Source organism: Barbatula barbatula, assembly GCF_947034865.1.
Source record: "Barbatula barbatula genome assembly, chromosome: 8".
Lineage (NCBI taxonomy): Eukaryota > Metazoa > Chordata > Actinopteri > Cypriniformes > Nemacheilidae > Barbatula > Barbatula barbatula.
This window is the reverse complement of record NC_136771.1, coordinates 22,310,117-22,330,239: the sequence shown is the minus strand read 5'-3', so window position 1 is coordinate 22,330,239 and position 20,123 is coordinate 22,310,117. Positions and strand designations below refer to the sequence as shown.

At 37.2% G+C, this 20,123-nt stretch overlaps 1 protein-coding gene across 1 annotated transcript in view; it reads right to left on the bottom strand.

The window, feature by feature from the left end:
• Positions 1-20,123, bottom strand: part of trpc5a (transient receptor potential cation channel, subfamily C, member 5a) — a 43,936-nt gene that overhangs the window by 5,988 nt on the left and 17,825 nt on the right. Inside the window, 4 exon segments of the mRNA XM_079463173.1 lie at positions 3,464-3,786; positions 5,125-5,264; positions 6,464-6,659; positions 6,661-6,801. Of these exon segments, the coding sequence (XP_079319299.1) occupies positions 3,464-3,786; positions 5,125-5,264; positions 6,464-6,659; positions 6,661-6,801 (800 nt within the window).

Below are 20,123 nucleotides of genomic sequence, written 5' to 3'. Positions count from 1 at the left end.
TCAGAAAATGAAAAATTGATCAATTTATGAAAAAACTGGTGAAATACTGTGAATATGAGGGATAGGGCAGAACTGAGGCATTACATTTCTTCACAAGATATTTGCAATCCGAATGAGTTTATCTGAGCACGCTCAGTAGAGTTTTCTCTCTGTGTCTGAAAAAAAGTGATCCTTTTTAATAAAAATAATATTAATAATATTTTTTTGGATCTGTGTTTCTTACTTCTCCTATTTTAAGTTTTATTTCCTAACTGAAACTTTGTCCAACTTCCTGTTTGAAGTTCAGTAATATGATCAAGTCTCATTGTTTTATTACAATTTGGCATATTCGCTATAAATGTTTATTTTTCCAAAACATGGCAGGTAGATTTGAAACACGTAGTTGATGAGTTATGAAGAAAAATTTCGAAAGTACGACATTTGCCATCTATAATAGCAATAAGCCAGAGGAAATGGAACAGGAAGAGGAAAACAGACTGATGATCAATCAGCGTTGAATGCATTTCGTGGTTGTTTAGGTTTACAATGCTATCCTGCGAAATCTGGAAATAAAACATGCTTTATCACTTTGATATTAAGTCTATTTGGAAACTTCTAATACATCCTTTTTTTCAGTTTGAAAACGCACGATTAATGAATCTCACAAATTGATATTGATGATTTGCATTCACGCAAACATGCACATATGGTATGACATCAGCCTGACGCAACCTATCTAGAAGCACACTGTACAAAGCATCATAAGTTTCAGAATGCAACCTATCGGCTGCCTCCAAGATTCGCAGTTTGTGTGTCTACGTGCACCCTGGGGGTGAAAGGAAACATGATTTTTTTCCTTTTCATTGCATTAAATATTCAACAGTGTCAGCTTTCATCAAAGTCTTGGCAGAGATAAATACAACCTGGTTTTCTCAAAACAGGAAAAAAGGACCGAAAGGACGCAGCCGCGTGCATGAGATAAGCAACCATGAATTACACTCCATCTACTAGCTTTGGGAGGTACGTCAGTGGCACAAACCTATGAAAGATACCTACGGCATTACTATTGTAAGAAGGATGACCGCAAAATGTGCTGTGTTTGGGAATTCAGCGAGGTGGGTGAAAAAAATCCTTTTATTTTCTATTTGTCACAGATCTGTAAACGTCTCGCTGACTTGAATTCCCAACAGCACGTGCAGGGGCGTTATACATCTTTTTTTTTACCTGAAGCACTTTGTGCCCTAGGCGAGATAAGACATGACCAAAAGGGAAAATAAACACTTGCTATTGGTATCAAACCCTAAGATTTTCAGTGTTTAGTGTTATGGTTTTCTTTAAGCCTGCTGAGGATTAGGGTTTTAGATTGTGACCTATATACTGTGTGCACTAGCATGCAAACATTTTTTATCACTTGTTCTTTATAAATTTGTTCCTCATTTTTAATGTGCATCTTTTGAAAGATTTGTGATGTATTATGTGTTCTACAATTTTATTAATATGATTTATGATATACACATATTTACAACATGTTTTTGTAAATCTACAGCTGCTTTGCGACAATTCAAAATTGTAAAAAACTTTTTATGAATATACTTGACATTTTAAAATAACAGTAATCTCATCAAAACTATAAAATAATAAAAATGTAACTATGAGAATTATATTGAGACCCAGACAAATTCTATACCTCTAGGCATCTATAGACCGTTTTAGCGGCGAACAAACGTTATGTGGCCTAAACTGAATTTCTTGTAGACATCTGCAAATAATTAATAATGTTTCGTAGTTTTTAACTAATTTAATATAATGAATATACAATAAAATATAAATAATATACATTTATATTAAAATAAAATTAATTGATTTAAATACATTTTAATATTATAACCAAACACAGATGGGAAGTTGGCTGTGCGTTTGTTAAAACTGTCTATTTAATGTCCTTTATTTTCACCATCTTTCTAAGATTTTTTTGATATTCAATCCAAATCATTCACTTCAGAAACATTATTAAAGTAAAATGATGGATTTGTAATAAAGAAGAAATATGTTTGCACATTATATGTTTATCTACAATTTAACCATACTTCCGATCATCAATCACGAGACACTTTTCTTTCCAACTGTGAATAGCTGAATTTAGCATTTTAGACTATCGTTCATTTTTACCTGCTGTAATATTTAAAGTGCATGTGCACTTCTCTTTGTATAGAGCTCGACAGAATACATATTGTCACATATTGTAAGATCTACAGAAAATCCGGTTTTAACGTCATACGCTTCCTTCAATCTGAATAAGCATGAACTCTACCGTGCACTTGCACTGATGCATACATTATGTGTCTTGAGTAGTGTCCTCCGTTTTGAACGCTCGGGAAGATTTTGAAGGCTGCATATTTTTGCCGCATTCAATGTCACCGATATCATTTGTGAATAACAAATAAAGCTCGGACAGCACCCTTAACCGCAGGGCTGCTGTGACGGCTCCTGTTGTTCGAGCCCTAATGTAGGCACACAGGTTTGCCTCAAGCACCTCACCGACTCGTAGAAACAGCGACATAACTGGCAGCCTACTTCAGCACGTATTCGTCCACAAATAACTCCACTTCCTGTGCCACTGAGACCGAACTTTTGCCATTTTTAGCCACAAAAGGCTAAAGTACAGATGCAGATATGTTTCGGGCGCATTGGCGTGCGCAGAATCCCTGTCATCAACAGTCTCTTTTGACCCTCTGTCTTTTCGAGTTGGTACAAGCATCGTAGAACGTCAAGCGTGCTAATCTGCTAAAGGACGTCTGGCTGACTGAACCTCGTGAAATCACCGCAGGAAGAGCTTGTGTGAAGGGACCTGGGTTGAGGGATTTGATATGGGAGGCCACGTATGATCCGGCTAGCGGCAGAAATGGAATGCTGATGGAAATGCAGGAAAGTCCCCAGACGTTTCAACAACATTATGTTTTGCTTGTTTTTGTGTCACAGAGCGACTAGGTTTTTTCTGAAAGGCGAAGCACGGATTATCCTTCCAGTTTCGCAGCGATTCTTCTGATAAATATTCATGAGATGACTGTGAACCTATTGTCCAGTGTTGGATGATGGGGTTACTGATGTCATTGATTAACAGATCATTAGTTTGTAATAAATATTCAAAAGGAGCATTAGTTCGGTCCAATCAGCATTGACCTTAAGCTGCAATGCAGAGTTTGAGAAGGCAGGAATGTTGAAAATCCGACTTCCCGATGCTTCCGCAGAGAGTGAGTGTGAGCGCATTCGTCACAATTCCACATGTTTTTATTATTATTACTTTGTTTGGCTCACATATACAAACTGGCTGTGAAATACAATGGTACTTTCAGTCCGTTATTACCCAATACTGAATGTAAAAATGAAAAGATAAATGTAGAAAAGACAAAAGAAAAGGATGGCAGACAGTAAGAGAGAAAAGTGGAAATGAGCGGAGTGTGTTCGGACAAAGAAAAACACTTACGTAGAGAAAGCATTGTTCTGTTTCTCACAGCGGATTCCCTTGCAGTGGTTGGGTTCGTCTGCGGCCTTGGTCTCGTAGTAAAAGTAAAGCTGGTTGAGTCCGTTAGCGAAGGCCAGCAGCACCAGACAGTAGATGAAGAGGAACTTGAGGATGTCCAGCAGCATCCGGCCAAGAGAGATCTGCAGCGGCCCCAGGTGTGAGTTGGCCGTGAAGAGGGAGATGAGCCGCAGCGAGCTGAAGATGTTAGCGATAGCAAACAAAGCTTCGGCAATTAGCGTCGGGTGCCACATCTCCCACTCCTCTCGAGGACGAGAACTGTTATACTGTGAGAAAACACATTTAGAAACATTTATATTACTAATTACTTGATGTTGATGAGAACTAACATGGGCTGTATTTAGCAAACACCAAACGCTTGTAGCTGTAAGTAGAAATGCACTGATGCTAAATTTGTCCTCCGATAGGATTACACGATGTAATTTTCTTTTTTAATATGAGTTTATCTCTTCGCTACTGTTTCTTTAAGAAGTTTAACATGCTGAAAACGAAAATCACATCATATTTTTTAACATTGACAGTACACATTTTCACACATTTATACATTTCTGTATTACTACTCGTACGCATAAATTACAAGGTACTAGCATTGCATCAAGCTCAAAACATCAGTTTAACACAACAGTTACTAAAAATGAGTCGTCCAAATGCAAATTCAGTGTTTTTGGACCATGACCTAATTTTATGAATCCTGCTGGATATCAGGTGCTAAAAATGCTGACAACGCTGACAATCCCGGAAGGACCTGTTACAGCTTAAGGGTCTTTCATAGTTTATGCACATTGACATGCTGGATTCCTACTGTAAATCACGATTCATTGAAGTATCAACTTTGGCTTAGATCTTGCGTCTTAGTCTTAAAATGAAATACAGCAAATATAAACGAGACAGCTGTTAACATACAGTATAAGATGCAGAGATGGAATACTAATGTGAAAGGCATAGCCCAGACTCAGTCTCCATTTAATGTCATTACTTTCAATGAAAAACAATTGAGAGATTATAGATCTAATCTTCTATGCAAATAAACAACACTGTAAGTGCTAAACATGCTAATGATGCATTTAGTGACCATATTCTAAATGAAATAACTGGGTTCATACAGAATGAGTGCCTCCTTCATTCAAGATATTGACTTTAGTACTGTTTGAGACCCTTTCTCTGCTCGGCACTATCCCACAATTCCATGTTTCAATGGACAGAGAAATGAGACTGGCTTTACAGTGCCAGGCATGGCTGAGTTCAACTAGTTGCAAATTCTGCTCTCTAACTGAGACTAATACTTTAATAGATTCAACCTCATACTAGAACATAAAAACACATCTCTAGACACATTTCAGGCAAACATCCATGCATGCTCGAGAAACTGGCCAAATGACGCACAAACAAACATAAAATATTGAGAACAATTTTAGCTCACATACAGTATTTGCATGTACATATTATGCACATACATAGAGTTGTACACATCTTGTGTGTGTTGGCACCCCTTCCATACAGGCTGACTAACGCAGATGGTGATGCAGTGACATTTGCGTGCATGCATGTGCGCTCGTGCGTATTCACATGGGTACATTAATGACTTCTAGCCAGCAGAAGCTCACCTTTACATAGGCGACAATCTTGAGGGATATTGTGGCCAAATAGAGAGAATTCATGGCAAAGTCCATTAGGTTCCACCAGTCATGGACGTATTCGTTAAAACCTCCGTCCCACATCTCTTTGATCTCAGCCCAGATGAAACCTACGAGGAAAGACACACACAGACCCATGGGTATAAACACCAGTATCACATTACAAATGAACATTTTCCTTAGAGAAAGAGTGAAACACACAAATATTATAGGGACATATTATTTCAAAATGTCACTAAACTAAATCAAAATAAACATTCAGCAGTAATGTTGAGGAAATAAAATGTACTTATAACCGAAATGAAAAATAAAGTTATCTTATATAACATCCATTTATAAATATTAAGAAAGCATGTATAAACAAAAACACTTATAAATAATAAAAATTCCCCAAATTAAAATGACCACAAAAAACTAAATATAATTGAAATATATTCAAATTTCATAATAAATTATGTATGTGAATAATTCTTAATAACTATAAACATGAATTGATAAATTGATCATGATTTGGAAATCAAGTTATGTTTTTTTTCCTCAAGCAAATATGGGGAGAAGGGCAACAAACAATACATTACAAGACAATAAAATACAAAAGAATGTGTAATAAAAGGGAAAAACAGTAAAATGCTCAATTTAAACAATACATAATAACAAAATGTCAAATTACAGTATAAGGAAACCCATAGTAAAAACAATTTATAATAAAATTGTTTATGATTAAGTAAAATTGTTTATGAAAAAGCATTAATACTGTTTAACCTGTTCAATGACATATCTTAAAAACTATTTAAGATTTAATACAATTTTAACTATAAATTTTTGAACTTAATAGTATTATATTTTTACGCCGGGACAATATTCATAATATTGCCTCAATATTCATAATATAGCCTCTTATACCTTATGTTTAAATCAGTGGTTCTCTAACTTTTTTGTTGTAAGCCCCCCTTTGTGTAGGGTGCATCGCTTTGCGGCCCCTCAAATAAAATAACATAATAACCTTAAACTTAAAATGTTAAGTAAACCGATAACATTATTCAATTATACAGTGCTGGAACACCAGTTGGCTTATCTTTCTGAAATTTGATTGCATAAAATGTATGATACATTTCAAGATTTCGTGAAAAAACGTATCCATCTTGGGGCCGATCAGTTTGAGAACCCCTGGCTTCATATATGTAAAAAGCAACTGTTGCAAAACGGACATAAACATACATAGTACTGTATATGACAGCAGAATGCCTCAAATGACCAACACAGAGCCACTCAATATATCCAAACTACATTGACACACAATAATACTCACCCAGCACCCAAGGTAGTATCATCCACTCCACAACAGTGGGCGGAGGGCCCTGTATGTGTAGGTTGGTGCGTGCTATGTGCTGCGAGGCCAGCAGGAGGAGGAAGAGGAAGGTGAGGTAGGAGGCCGTGTGGCAGATAAATTTGATGAAGGGTTTTTTGATGAAGAGCCCTAATGTGCTTTTAGGAGCCAGCAGGTTAGATGATGGAGAAGACAGGAAAGAGCAGGCCGATAATAAAACACATGACCAACTTCACCGCCCAGTGCCGGCGACGCCAGCCGGGGAAACCGTCGTACCACAATGTGGCCAAGAGCTGCTGACAGTTCGGCTGAGAAACAAACTGCGGAAAGGAGAGACATTTGTAAATGGACTTATAAATGATAGTGAATAATGGGAGCCATACGCAAAATTACCAATTAACTAGGAGCAAAATGGTACCAATGATTATACGGCAGAATTAATGATCATGAATCGAAGCGAGTATCAGCGTTGAAAGGTTTGATTCAATTCAGTAAATGAAAAGAAGCACATTTTAAGTACAAGATAATCTATAAACGTTACAAAACCACAGTATTTCACTACATTGCACCAAACTTATGCCATTTATTTCAAACTGTTCTTATAATTATTTTACTTCCTTATGAGATGTATATTGTTTGGGTAGAAACTGCCAGTTTGATATGTGAGTCACATCTTATTCAACCTGGAGAGAAGAGGGCAGATTTGTGTGTAAATGACGGATGATTATACTCAATTACAGTAACATAAGGACGTTATTGAAACTCATGATTCAACTGATAAATGTTAAGCCTGGTAGTGGAGAAAATAATGGATATGCTTTGATTTATTATACAAAACGCTAATGGTGCTTAAATTCCCAGTGAAATTAGAAATTAAAATTCGGATTTCTTTCATGAAATATTGCAGCGTTTATAATAAATCACTTTAAAATTCATGTAACCTCATAATCTTCAATTCAAATCTGAAAATGCACTTCAGCCCTGAAATGACTATCCATCTCAAATGACGAAAATTACACAGCATCCCTTCACTCCTCCCCTTCAACTGTCTGTCTGCTGCCAGTTTCATTTCAAAATGCAACAGCTGTTTTTATACATCCAATCAATTTGCAGTGAAACATAAGCCACGCCCACAAATGTGTCTGAAATGTGTCAGAATACGGAAGTAAAAACGTTCGCAACTTCGGGTTCACAGGGACTTTAAATGCCATTCCTCAAATCTTTTAAATGTATTTTTACAGAACTGGCCCTCAAAGCGAGAGAGCGAGCGAGAGAGAGAGAGAGCGAGCGAGAGAGAGAGAGAGAACGGGAGAGAACGAGAGAGAGAGAGAGAGAAATAAAGAGAGAGAGAGAGAGAACGAGAGAGAGAGAGAGAGAGAGAGAGAGAGAGAGAGAGAACGAGAGAACGAGAGAGAGAGAGAGAGAGAGAGAGAGAGAGAGAGAGAGAGAGAGAGAGAGAGAGAGAGAGAGAGAGAGAGAGAGAGAGAGAGAGAAAGAGAGAACGAGAGAGAGAGAGAGAAAGAGAGAACGAGAGAGAACGAGAGAGAACGAGAGAGAGAACAAACATCTGCATCCGCTGTTGCGCATCAACACATTTTGCTCTGAAATGTGACTCATGGTTTCCAGCTGAATAGGAAAGCGATGACAGAAAGACAAATGCAATCGGCAAAGGCAAATCGTAATGCATCATTATTATTCTCACTCGTCCTCAAACCAGGGAGCGGAAGAAAAATGGGGAAAAGCTTCTTGGGAGTGCAAACAAAGGTAATTACTATTTAGTGGATCGCTGCAGGAGTCTTTAATAGACGGCGACCCGTAAAACATCTGCTTTGAAGCGAATCAAGCCAAGAGCTCGTATTTCATGGCACATTGATTGCTAAGTTATCCAGTGGCTGTAATGGAAAATGTTGCGTGGGATGACAACATACAGTGTATGATAGATGAGTAACAACTCTTTTAGAAATTCAAAGTTTCCATTGTTGAAAATGTCAATAGTATGTCCTGACTCGGTGATGACTTTAAGCCGTGGACCTCCGAGCATCTGCGAAACCCGCAGTCGATCACTGGTTACCCAATCCCTCATTCGCAAAAGGTCCCTTAGGAAAAGACAATCAACCTCCACTTAATGAGGTAAGCTAATAGAAACACCCAGAACCCCTTGGGAGGGGGCGTGGAAATGTGGAAAAGGACTCGGAGTGAATTTAACAGCGCTTGAGGAAAGAAGATAGGACATAGTCATTTCCTTCAGATTGTTTTATAATGAACAGTTGAGCTTTAAGGTCATGCGGGTTGGTTTGTTTCTCCATACCTGACTTGCTTGTATTTCTTCTCTGGTCCTGTGGTAACTCCACGGCAATAAGCAAAATTCCTTCTTCATCCATCAATATCAGAACTAACCTTCAGGCGGCCCCTTAGCTAACAACACCATTCCTCAACCTGCCCATGAAATGAGACTGATAACATCCCAGTCGGCGTGCGCTGCTATGCAATGTAGTAATGGTTGACAAGCGCGTGGATAGCATGCAAATGCATGCCGTCTTCCTTTTTTGACCGGTGGGTATTGGTCATGGGGCAAAGATGGGATTCATATGTGTACAGTAACACTGCGTTCAGTACAGTCATTTGGCCGACGTAGTTCTTACATTTTAAATCGCCTTCAACCTCCATCTTATAAAGTATGTAAGGATCAGTTAATGATTTGAATATTATGTCAGAAAACGAAGTATGCAAGAAATAAAACGGTATGCAAGAAAATCCCTGGATGGTCTAATTGTTCACCCAAAAATGAAAATCCTGCCATCATTTATTCCCCCTTATGTTGTCCCGAACTTGTATAAAGTTTATACATAAGATATTTGGAAGAATGTTTGTAACCAAACAGTTCTGGGGCGCTATTGACATTCATAGTAGGGAAAAAGCTACTATTCATTTAATGTTATTCCAAACCTGTATGACTTTTTTTCCTTGCAGAACACAAAATAAAATATTTTGAGGAATCTTAGGATCCAAACATTAGACCCCTTTGGCGTCCATTATATGGACACAAAACCACTCACATTTATCAAAAGATCTTCTTTTTTTGTGCTACAGAATAAAGTAACACAGGGTTCAAACGACATGAAGGTGAACAAATTATGTCAACATTTTTTGGGGGGTGAACTGTCCCATACCCACTGCTATACTGATGTCGGTTCGGATAGGGTCACCAATCAATGAATCTAAACATACATTTGATTAATCACAATCACCTTTACTGACATGCATGTGTACGCTGAAAGGCAGATTTGTGAGAAAGGTCATAAGGTGAACAGAAGGACAGGTTATGAGGTAAGATGTTGTTCATCTGCCTTGTTTGACAGAAAGCCATTACAGAGCAACAGATGTCCTGTTCATGTTCTGGTTGCTAGGGAGCAGTATGCTAATGAGCATTGATCTCTGGCTCTGATAATGCGAAGAGTTTGGGCAGCTGGTTCGCCCGTGAAGAATCATTGACTTTAATGCAGACTCGAGGAAGCTCTACACATGACACGCATCCGACCAAATTATATGCATTTGATGAAATGCAGTCTAGTGATAGTCAGGTGTGGACTAGATAGAAATGAACTAAAGCAGTGGATTTTTGATGACCCAACACCTGCGAAGAGATGACGTCAAGATGATGGCAAGATGATAAGGACCTCAGATGATGGCAACTCTGAATCAACATAGAAAAAACATTTCCTATTCTGTATATTGTAATCATTATCAAAATATTCTCGTTTTTCTTATAAAAAAGTATATCTTAGAGATGTATACTTTTGCAATTTGAACATTAGTTGAACACATCTGATGACAGATCGATTGTATCGCGAAAATATCGCTTTTATTGATGAAAGTACACACAATTGAATTGAGGTCATTCTATTTAAATTAGTTTTCGTTGAGTCAACACAATTTATTTGGTTTAAATGACTTTACTAGAGGAAAGGGTAATTCACATTGATCTGAAAAACGCTAACAAACACGCTGCATTGGCTTTTCCCTGGTTGACCATGTCTGATCGGCATTTGTTGGATCGTGGAATATATTAAAAATATTGTAATTAACTAAATAACTTTCTAATGAATGAAAACAAAATAATATTTTTTTTGTTTTCGGATTGCATAGAAGAGACTTGTTGTAAAATAAACAAGTTTATTAGCAAAAGCAGATCATTTTTTAATGTTATCAAGTTTTTATTATGTTTTATAATAAAATTGTCTGAATTTGCTATATTTATGTTTGTTATTTGTTAAAATTATAATTTTCTTTAATTCTGTGAACAACATTTCTACCAAATTAAAAAATATATATTTATTTTTAAATTTGCATTTATTTGCAGAAAATGAAAACTGGAGAAACGGGTAGAAAATGACTGAAACGATCCCGCAAAAGTTCATATTCACTTTTAAGTAAGACAACAGTAATATTTCTATATGTATTTAGGAAAAGATCAAAAGTTATTTTTATGTGAACCTTGATTTTGACCAGTTTTTATGTGTTTTACAATGCTGTCAGTCTTTCACATTGCTGTTAAATGACATCTTGTCATGCTGCTTAAATAAAATATTTGGAATGGTCTTTTTATTATATTTATTCGACATCTGAATAACAAAAATATCATTGAAATCGATAATTTGTTTTAATATAACTAATATTTTTGTATATACATGCACAAGCGTGAATAGGGTTAAAAGTTTGTTCATGGTTTATGAGGTTGTTGATGTTATACAACCTGTCCTTGCTTTTTCCAGCTTCTACTTATTGTCAAAATACAGCCGATCTCTGCGACCTTATCAGAATAACCCTGTGACTCAGTTTTGTGCCGTGGTCCGCTGCCTCGCAACACATGTTCAAACCAATATCCAATGCCGAACTCAAAGATCAGACAAAGGGTGCACTTGAGAGGGACGCACGCTATGACTGATGTCTCGCTTGTTCTGCCAAATGACATAAACGTTGAAGTGATGGTGTCTGGCTAGAGTGGATTCAACTTGTTAAAGTTGCACTGAAGCTGTTTACAAGAGCACAAAGTCTTGCTTTTGTAAGGCAGGTCATTTGAGAGTTCTGCTATGTAAGCAAGTCATGATAATACTGATGACTGTATACAGTGAGCTTGCTTTTTCCCTAAACCCAGACACTCTTTACAAAACCATTCTTGTCTACAACATCGTCTTTTTAAGGGTACATTGCTTCCAAAATCGCCCTGAAATACTCGGCTGTATAAATGCATAAAAGTTTTTCAGTTTAAAGCACCACAAGAAACTGCATGTCTTGCAATAAAGTGCAGAGTTGCCATTCAGATCAAAGTAAAGTTAAAATGGGAGACAGATAAAAAAAATCAATGTTTGTTTGTTTTCATCCTCAGTGCAATTCAATATATGGCTTGGATCTACGAAAACAATCATTAAAATCACATTAACGGAAAGGAGAAGTATTTTCAGATATTATAAATATGAGAATGCATTTAGCTACTCATAAAAACCTTGTATCTTGTAGTATTTTGTCTTCTTTCCTTATAAAAAGAAAAGGTGGCCCATATACAGAATGAACTAAAGGTTATTCAGGTGCATAAGCGTTCCCTGTAGATTAGTGCCTGTACAATAGCTATTTAGCTGCCACTTTGATTTTATTTGAGTAATGGAACTCGCGGGTCTGACGGGCCGACGGGTCCAAGCTACAAGCTACTTTAAGTCACAGTTGTATAAGCTAAAGGAATTTCATTGGCATCTACAATACTAGAATTATGTTCTAAAAAACAGTTTTTTTTGTAAAGTTTATAAAAATTTGCCAACGACATCAGTACGGTAAGCTATTATTACAAGCGTGCATCTCATCCATCATTTATTAATGCCATGAAAGTTTTGTACTGAGGAGCTACTGTTAGCAACATTTTCACAACCCAAGCTGTGCCAGTACATCGAAATGGTATCTAATGGTACTACAATGGTACTTTTATACACAGTATAGCCCTACTAAATATTCCATGGTAGAAAGTCGGGATAAAGTCTTAAAATCTAAATGTAAGATAACAAGCATCAAAGCTTGATTTCAAGCACTTTCACAGAGATTTCAATCTTTGACATGGCCTTACTCAGTCCATATTAAAGATAACATTGTTCTTTACGTTATATAAGATGATTTTATGTTGAAAGCAGTAAATCACAAAAAATGACTTGGATGAAAAGATGCTGTGTTTTTACAGGCAGGGTCACATATACAATACTGATGTACAATGTTATGCCAGTGTATCACAAAAAAAAACCCCATGGTACTATGTATTGGTACAAATGAAAACAGAAGATTATGTCAAACAAATCTTTCACGATATAAAAGTGATCTCACAAACAAACATTTATCTCATAATCAAAAATGATATTTTAGATACGATTCACAGTAGGATGTTAGACTACTCAGCGACTGGAGACCCTTTAGCCCTCAGTGCAAAGTGTTTTCTTTGCTATTTTTTCATCAGCTTTTAGTCTTTGTACATTCAGCTTTTTTTCTCCAGATTATTATATGGCTCAATATTATTTACAATTAAAAAATCAAGAATGGCACTATTATAAAAATATATTTTTGTTAATGATAATGTCAACCAAATGGTTTCCAAGATAAAATTGATCTCATCAACAACATTTTTCAATGAATAAACATTTATCTAATTAACATTTACTTAATAAATGAACATCAGGAACGTTTATGAACATCACTGGCATCACATCTAGAGGTTAAATTGTTATACAAATCATATTTTTTATGATAATCTAAATATTATATATATACACATAACATAAGTACACAATTATACAAATATTACATTTAATAATCTTGCTAGACTTCTTGTACAGAATAAGGTTAGTATAGCGCTCAATAAATATGAATAGAAATACAGTATATGATGCATATAATAATTTTATAGTATTTATGGGCGGTATTTGGATTGTGCTTCATTTATTTATGTGAAAACTTACCCCTTGCATCTGCATATAACACCTGAAAAAATACACACCTAAAAAAAATGCTTGTCTAATGTAATCAGCTCATGAATCATTACTTTTCTTGTGTGGTTTTATATTATTTTCTGGATTTTTGTGTTATTAGCTTCAAGATGAACTCACGAGATCCGACCGCGGGAACATTGCACATTCAAACTCTACGCTTCAAGTCTCCCCCTCCCAACCATCCGGTTCTCTTTCAGCCCTTTCCAGTAATAAGCGTTCAGTTTGCTCAATTTCATTTTGCACACTTCAGGTCAGATGTGATTTAAATGCTAATTTACTTAGCCTCTCCAGTACACCCAGCTGCATTGTTGCTGCAGAGCCACCGCAATCTTGAAGTGTCCAGGCAGCGTTCCAAACAAGATCACAACCGCTGTTTGCACAATGTCACTGTCCCTTTAGTCAAGCGTAAATGACTCGGAACATAATGCACCGTTGGCTCCAGAATGCTTTGGATGCTACTTGAGCCAAAGTTGACAAACTTACAGCTATTTATTTTACTGTGTTTTCAACAGAACAGCTGAGCATGTTTACTTCGCTTTCGCTATTTTGTCTGATATTTGACCTGTGTTTTGACTCGCATAACCTTATATGTTTTTCTTATAGTCAATGCTTTCTTGTACAACGGCTTTGTAACAATGAAAATTGTAAAAAGCACTAAAGCTGACTTGACTATACAGTAGTGCAAACAACAACTAACTAACTAATCACAAAATGAATATTTACTGTATATTGTAAGTAAACTTTGTATAATGCTCCTTCCAAGCGTTTTCCCGTTCTCACACTTCTCCAACCATTCTACACCCCTGTCAAAAATAGCTCAGATCTTTAAGCTTTGAAATATCCGATTCCGTTTCTTATCAAGCTCTTGTAAACACCAGTGCCAGTGTAATCCCAACAGTGTATTGTATGACAACTTTTGTGCAGCTACGCCGTATACTCTGATTCGCTCAGCAAGGAATCATCAGGACAGATTCAGCATGTCTCCGGGGCGCAATCAGCCAGCAAGAACTTCTACAACCTGAACACTCACTCACCAGCAAACCCACAGAACAGATAAAAATAACCACTGCCAGTGATGGAGTCCGAACAAGAGCGAGAGATTAGGAGATGGAGGCGGAGGCCAGCGAAAGAGAGAGGGATGCAAAAATGCAAGCGTAATACTCAGTAGCGAAAACGAATCGCTCGCTGCTTTCCCAACGTCATAGGGTCTGAGTGGAAGAAACAAAGATGGTAGAAAGCTCAAATAAATAAATAGGTCAATGAATTAATGTGTTGAATAATAAGGAATCTCCATTATCCCTTATATATTGGAAACATATTGTAAACTGCATTTTTACAATAAGTTTTTCCCATCAATTTACCCGGGATTTCTTTATACTGGAAAGAGACTACATCTTCAAAAGTTTAAAGAGACTACGTCAGGATTGATAAACTGATATTCAGTAGGCATTTCCATACAGGAAAAGAAGAGAAAAAGAACAGAGATCTTCGCAATATCTCAATTATTTTTCCTAGTCATGAAGTTATCTAATAAAATATTGCAAATAAAATTTAGCACAAGACTCATTGAAACGTCAAATCAACGTTTGAGCGTTCGGTTTGCTATTGAAATACCTTCGCATTTCCCGTTTAGTTTGGAAACTAGCCTACTGTGTTTTTAGCTCATACAATAGAAACTTAGTCTAGTTGGCATCAGTTTGGTTGGAATGATAGAATAATGACGGAAAAATCGCAATAAAGTAAATAAAATTGAATGAAGGTGGGTAAGTTATTAGAGAATTTTCATTTTTTACAATTTCTTTAAAAAGGTATACACAGCTTTAGCTTTGGTGTTCGCGTAGGCATAACGTAGGTCAATTATATTAACATTTATATTCACAAATATCAAATAATAATGCTTTAAACAGACTAGAGCTATTAACAAGATGCTGCACTGACATACTATGAAGGGGTGAAGTGCAATCCAAAAAAACCCTGCGATTGCGAATGAAGTCCTCCCTTCCTGAAAAAACAGCCAACTGTCAATCATATCAACCGTTTCAACACACTGCATACATACATACTGTTTCTGACACAAGTGTTTCTGAAACTACCAGATATCACTAATAAATATGCATTGTCATCTTCTGTGTGCTAAAACTTGAGATATATCTTGCCTAATGGGTTGTTTCAGAGAAATCCCAAGCCACCAAAACTTCCTTCCTGTATTTCGAATTGTTGAGCACAATCTGCTTGTCAAACACTGGAGTTTTGGTTAATTTATACAGTCTCTGCTATTCTTAGTGAGATGAATAAATGACAAGAGAAAGGATAAGCATGTGTGTGTAGACAGACGCCCAGAGAACGAAATCACACAAAAGCTGCTGAGGATGAGCTTGATCTCAGACTGATCTCATTCTAGCCAGTTTTTACAAGTTTTTTTCGCTTGTGGGAATACGTTGTCTGTGTGTCTGTGTCTCTCACTATCTTTCTCTCTCTGGCTCTCTATTTCCTGTCACCTCCTTCCTGCCCAGACGATTTTACAAGCCATATGAATTTTTTATGAGGTTATGGTGCATGTGTAAGTCTTGTCAGGACTCTAGGCCTGAGTTGGAGTTCACGAGAAACGTTTGCTAATAAATTATGATTATAAAACAGTGCTACAGTATTTACAAGGGCCAGCCGGTGCAATATTTGGCAAGCCAATTTCATGAACCGTACCTGTCATGTGACTCATAGCTCCACATCAAATGAAAAGTTCATCAAAATCAAAATTGTGTTCTTTTTTACTCACCCAAATGACGTTCAACATGTTTTATGACTTTTCCTTTAAAATAGTTTGCAGCATACGGGGGAAATTTTATTGCACACTTTACACATCCCAACAAAAATGTTTTTGAGTTACAAAAATGTAGCTCAGCGGTTAGAGAATGGCGCTACCAATGCCAAGGTAATGGGTTCGATCCCAGGGATTGCACATACTCAGAAACAAATGTATAGTATAATGATAATTAAGTTGCTTGTGAACTTGTGAAAAATGTCTCAGACGCAAATTATAAGATCATTTTCATATTTGGATGAACTCTTCCATTAAAGTACCCGTGAACCGGAAGTTGTGACCGTTTTTACTTCCGAATTTTAATGCGTTTCCGAGTAAAATGGAATTTCTAATGAGAAAAAGTGTTAGCGTGGCTTTCGTTTTTCTCTGCGATTTGATTGGATGAATAAAAACAGCCGTTGCATTTTAAAATGTAACTGGCAGCAGACTGACAGTTGAAGGGGAGGAGTTAACGGATGCTCAAGCCGACTAACATGCGTCATTTAAGATGGATAGTCAATACAGGAAGGAAGTGCATTTTCAGATTTCAACTAAAGATTACAACGGCACACAAATATTTAAAACAGAATGACCGACATTGATAAACAATTTACGATAAACAATTTACAATTTCCTTTTTTCATGACAAAATAGGCATTGTCATTTTTTATTTCACTGGGACTTTATGAAGGTGAATGCAGCTTTACACATTGAGCTTTGGCGCTCACATGGGCATTACAGGAAATAAACATTTGAATCAAAAGTAGGAGTAAAAAGACAGTTACAGACATATCAGATAAATTCTTTGAATTTCTGTTCATAAGGAAAGTCATCATCACAGCTGAGAGCCATTGATTGTATGACCCACAACAGCAAAAAAGAGCATCCCACTGCTAAAGTAAGAGAAAAAAACATCTCTCTCTCTCTTGCTGTATCTTGCTCCAACAGAACAAAAGAAACAGTTCTGTGCAGCTGGCCGAGAGCGATGCAACCTGACGAACAGGCGGTGAAAGAAATTGATTTGCGTAGCATTATTCTGCAACAATTTGTTCTCAGTCAGATCTACTTTCACCATCTTGCTTTATCTTTTGGCTCGTCCTCTCCGCCACCCCTCTATCTTTGTGTGTTTGACTTGAAAGCGAGCGTGAGTGGAGAGAATACTCGAATCCCAGGGTGCCTTTAGTGAGCGAGTGGTGAGAACGCAGTGAGCAATTCCTTCGGCAGGGCGCGTAACTAAAAATACAGAGGAGATCTGATGTTCTCTTCCTGCGGTCGGCCACAGCTGGAATGGTAGTGTGTAGAACGTGTGCAATAGGCGGTCTCCTGGAACTGACCTGGCTTGCAGCTTGAGATCCATCTCTTTAAAAAATTTAAGGCATGCATTATGTGAGTGGTGACAAAAATAATCGATTTCACGATGCAGATGTGAATGATTACTGCATCGATGCATTCAAACATAAAGTCGATGTTCCAGTGGTTACTGTTTTATTGTAAATAGAAAGTGTTGTTGTTATGTGTTATCTTACAACTTATTCTTGAAGCGTATATTCGGGGCTTTGACAAGAAAGAGCTGCAACAGTTACTTGTCTACACTGCACACGAGCGGTGCGACATTGACAAAAGACTATAGAATGGATGCAGCGCAACAAACTTCATTCTTGTAGTTCGGTTCGTTTTGGACTTAAAAAAAGAAAAAATATCCTGAAAAAAGAACCAAAGATATCGAACCCAACAGCTTACGTGTAAAGTGTAAAGTCGCAACGTGATATGACAGCAGTAATATTTAATACTGATGATGAAATGCTTTGAATCGTTGACATAATGTTCGTAATCGTGAGACCAGTGAAGACACGCACCCCTAAAACAAACACAATACTGCATTAAAACCTAATTCATATGTGAATTAATTTAATACACTTGATTTTGTAATGCCAAAAGTAAAGAAAGCTGCAATTACATAACTTTTGCCTCTTTATTTCCCTCTCTGGTTTAAACATAAAACTGCAGGTTACTTTATGAAGCTATAGTTATTTTTATGGGTTAAATTACATCAAACTTTTTAAAATTTGTTTTTTTAATTGTTATTCAATATATCAATATGGTCTCTTCCAAACTACCCCACGTGGATAATCCTGTATATCACATATCATTACAACACAGGTAAAACTTTTAACATAAAGTGTTTTTTTCTGACATCTTTCCAGACACATAGCCCCAGACAAAGACGGTCAAACCTCAGACCACCAGTGCTGGTAAAATATTCTGTCATCTCTGATGACCTAAGCATTAAATTGCTTCCAAATAACATTATCTGAGGCCCCTTCTGTACAGTAATAACCGGTTGCAGCTGTGTCTGTCGATGTGCGTGAATACAGCATCTCTCCGTAACAGCGGTTCACATGAGAGCCTAGATAGGAGATTGAGCAGAGCAGAAAGCCGCAGAGGGTATATTGGGTATCTAATCCTTATCGATTTAAAAGAAAAAGAAGCCAGCAAGAAAAGGGGGGACGGGGTGTGCTGACGCTGCTGATGTTTCCTCTCGCGGTCAATCAACTTTCCTCCCTTTTTCAAAATTACAGTAAAAGGAGATTGGAGGGGAAGGGGAGGGGGCGAGGAGGAGACAAGAGAGGAAAAACCGAAGACAAAATCAAATCTGCTGAGAGATCTGCCGGCTTCTCCTGGTGAAGAGCACTGTTCCATATGTCTTCGAAAAGAGAGAAAAAGAAAGAAAGAGAGAGAGAGAGAGAGAGAGGCCGAGCAATGGATTACAGATATTTTTCTACTTATTCGGTTTGGTGCTTCTAGTGGCACAGAAAGGATAATGTTTTAAAATTTATGAGCATAAATACCTCTGAGTCGATGATGGTTTAAAATAAATTTCTGGACAATAATATGTCACTGATCACTAGTGTAAAATAAGTAATAACACGTTAAATTGGCACCCATGTGTCTTGTTTGTAGCTGCACTGTAGATGCCAAAGTGTTGCCATGGTTATTACTACAGTATGTGAACCGTCCAGATTTGAGGTAGTATACAAATGTATATTTTTTCTATACACTCATAAACAACAATCTTGCATAAATGCACAAATAAATGTCGTTGTCACTGCTTAAAACATGGCATGCATCGTTATTCTAGCATCCAACGGTACATTTTCTTCACATACTGCAGAAAACTTCCATCCACAGGATGAAAGCGCACACGTTGCAATCATTATCTCGCCGATGAGTGTGTGCCATCAGGTTGAAGAATCCCTATAGAGTCAGCAACGATAAAAAGTAAAGATACCAGAATTATGGTCCCATTAGAGTACAGCTCCAAGCAAAAATAGCATCCTCCCGGGACCCGTGAACTCGCCTCTCATGATTCGTGAATGAAATTCATAAGGAGCATTAATTGTCACCATGATGCCCTTAAGTCACGTTTGAGGCAAACTTCCGTCTCCCGGCTCTCCTCTTTCTCGCGTCATTTAGTTCCCATATTAAATGGAGACAAATGTCAGCGTGAAACCTTAAGCGTAACAGCAGAAAACATTTCCACAATCTTTAATCTTTTTCTACAAAACTTTAATCACCACAAATATAACAGTTCGCTTCGTAGGATCATTATATAGTCTGTTTAAACTGTAGCACCTCTTTGGTCAGGTCCCCGTATCTGTCTTGACCATCTTTCTAAGCTTTGTGATGGGTATTCTCTCCGTCTTTCCTTCAGACGGACAAAACAATTAGAGGTAATTGGAGGTGCAGTAAGGGGCTAGCATCACATCTGACTGACAGGAATATACTGTATGTGTGTTAACAGACGCGAATCTCCTGCAGAGGT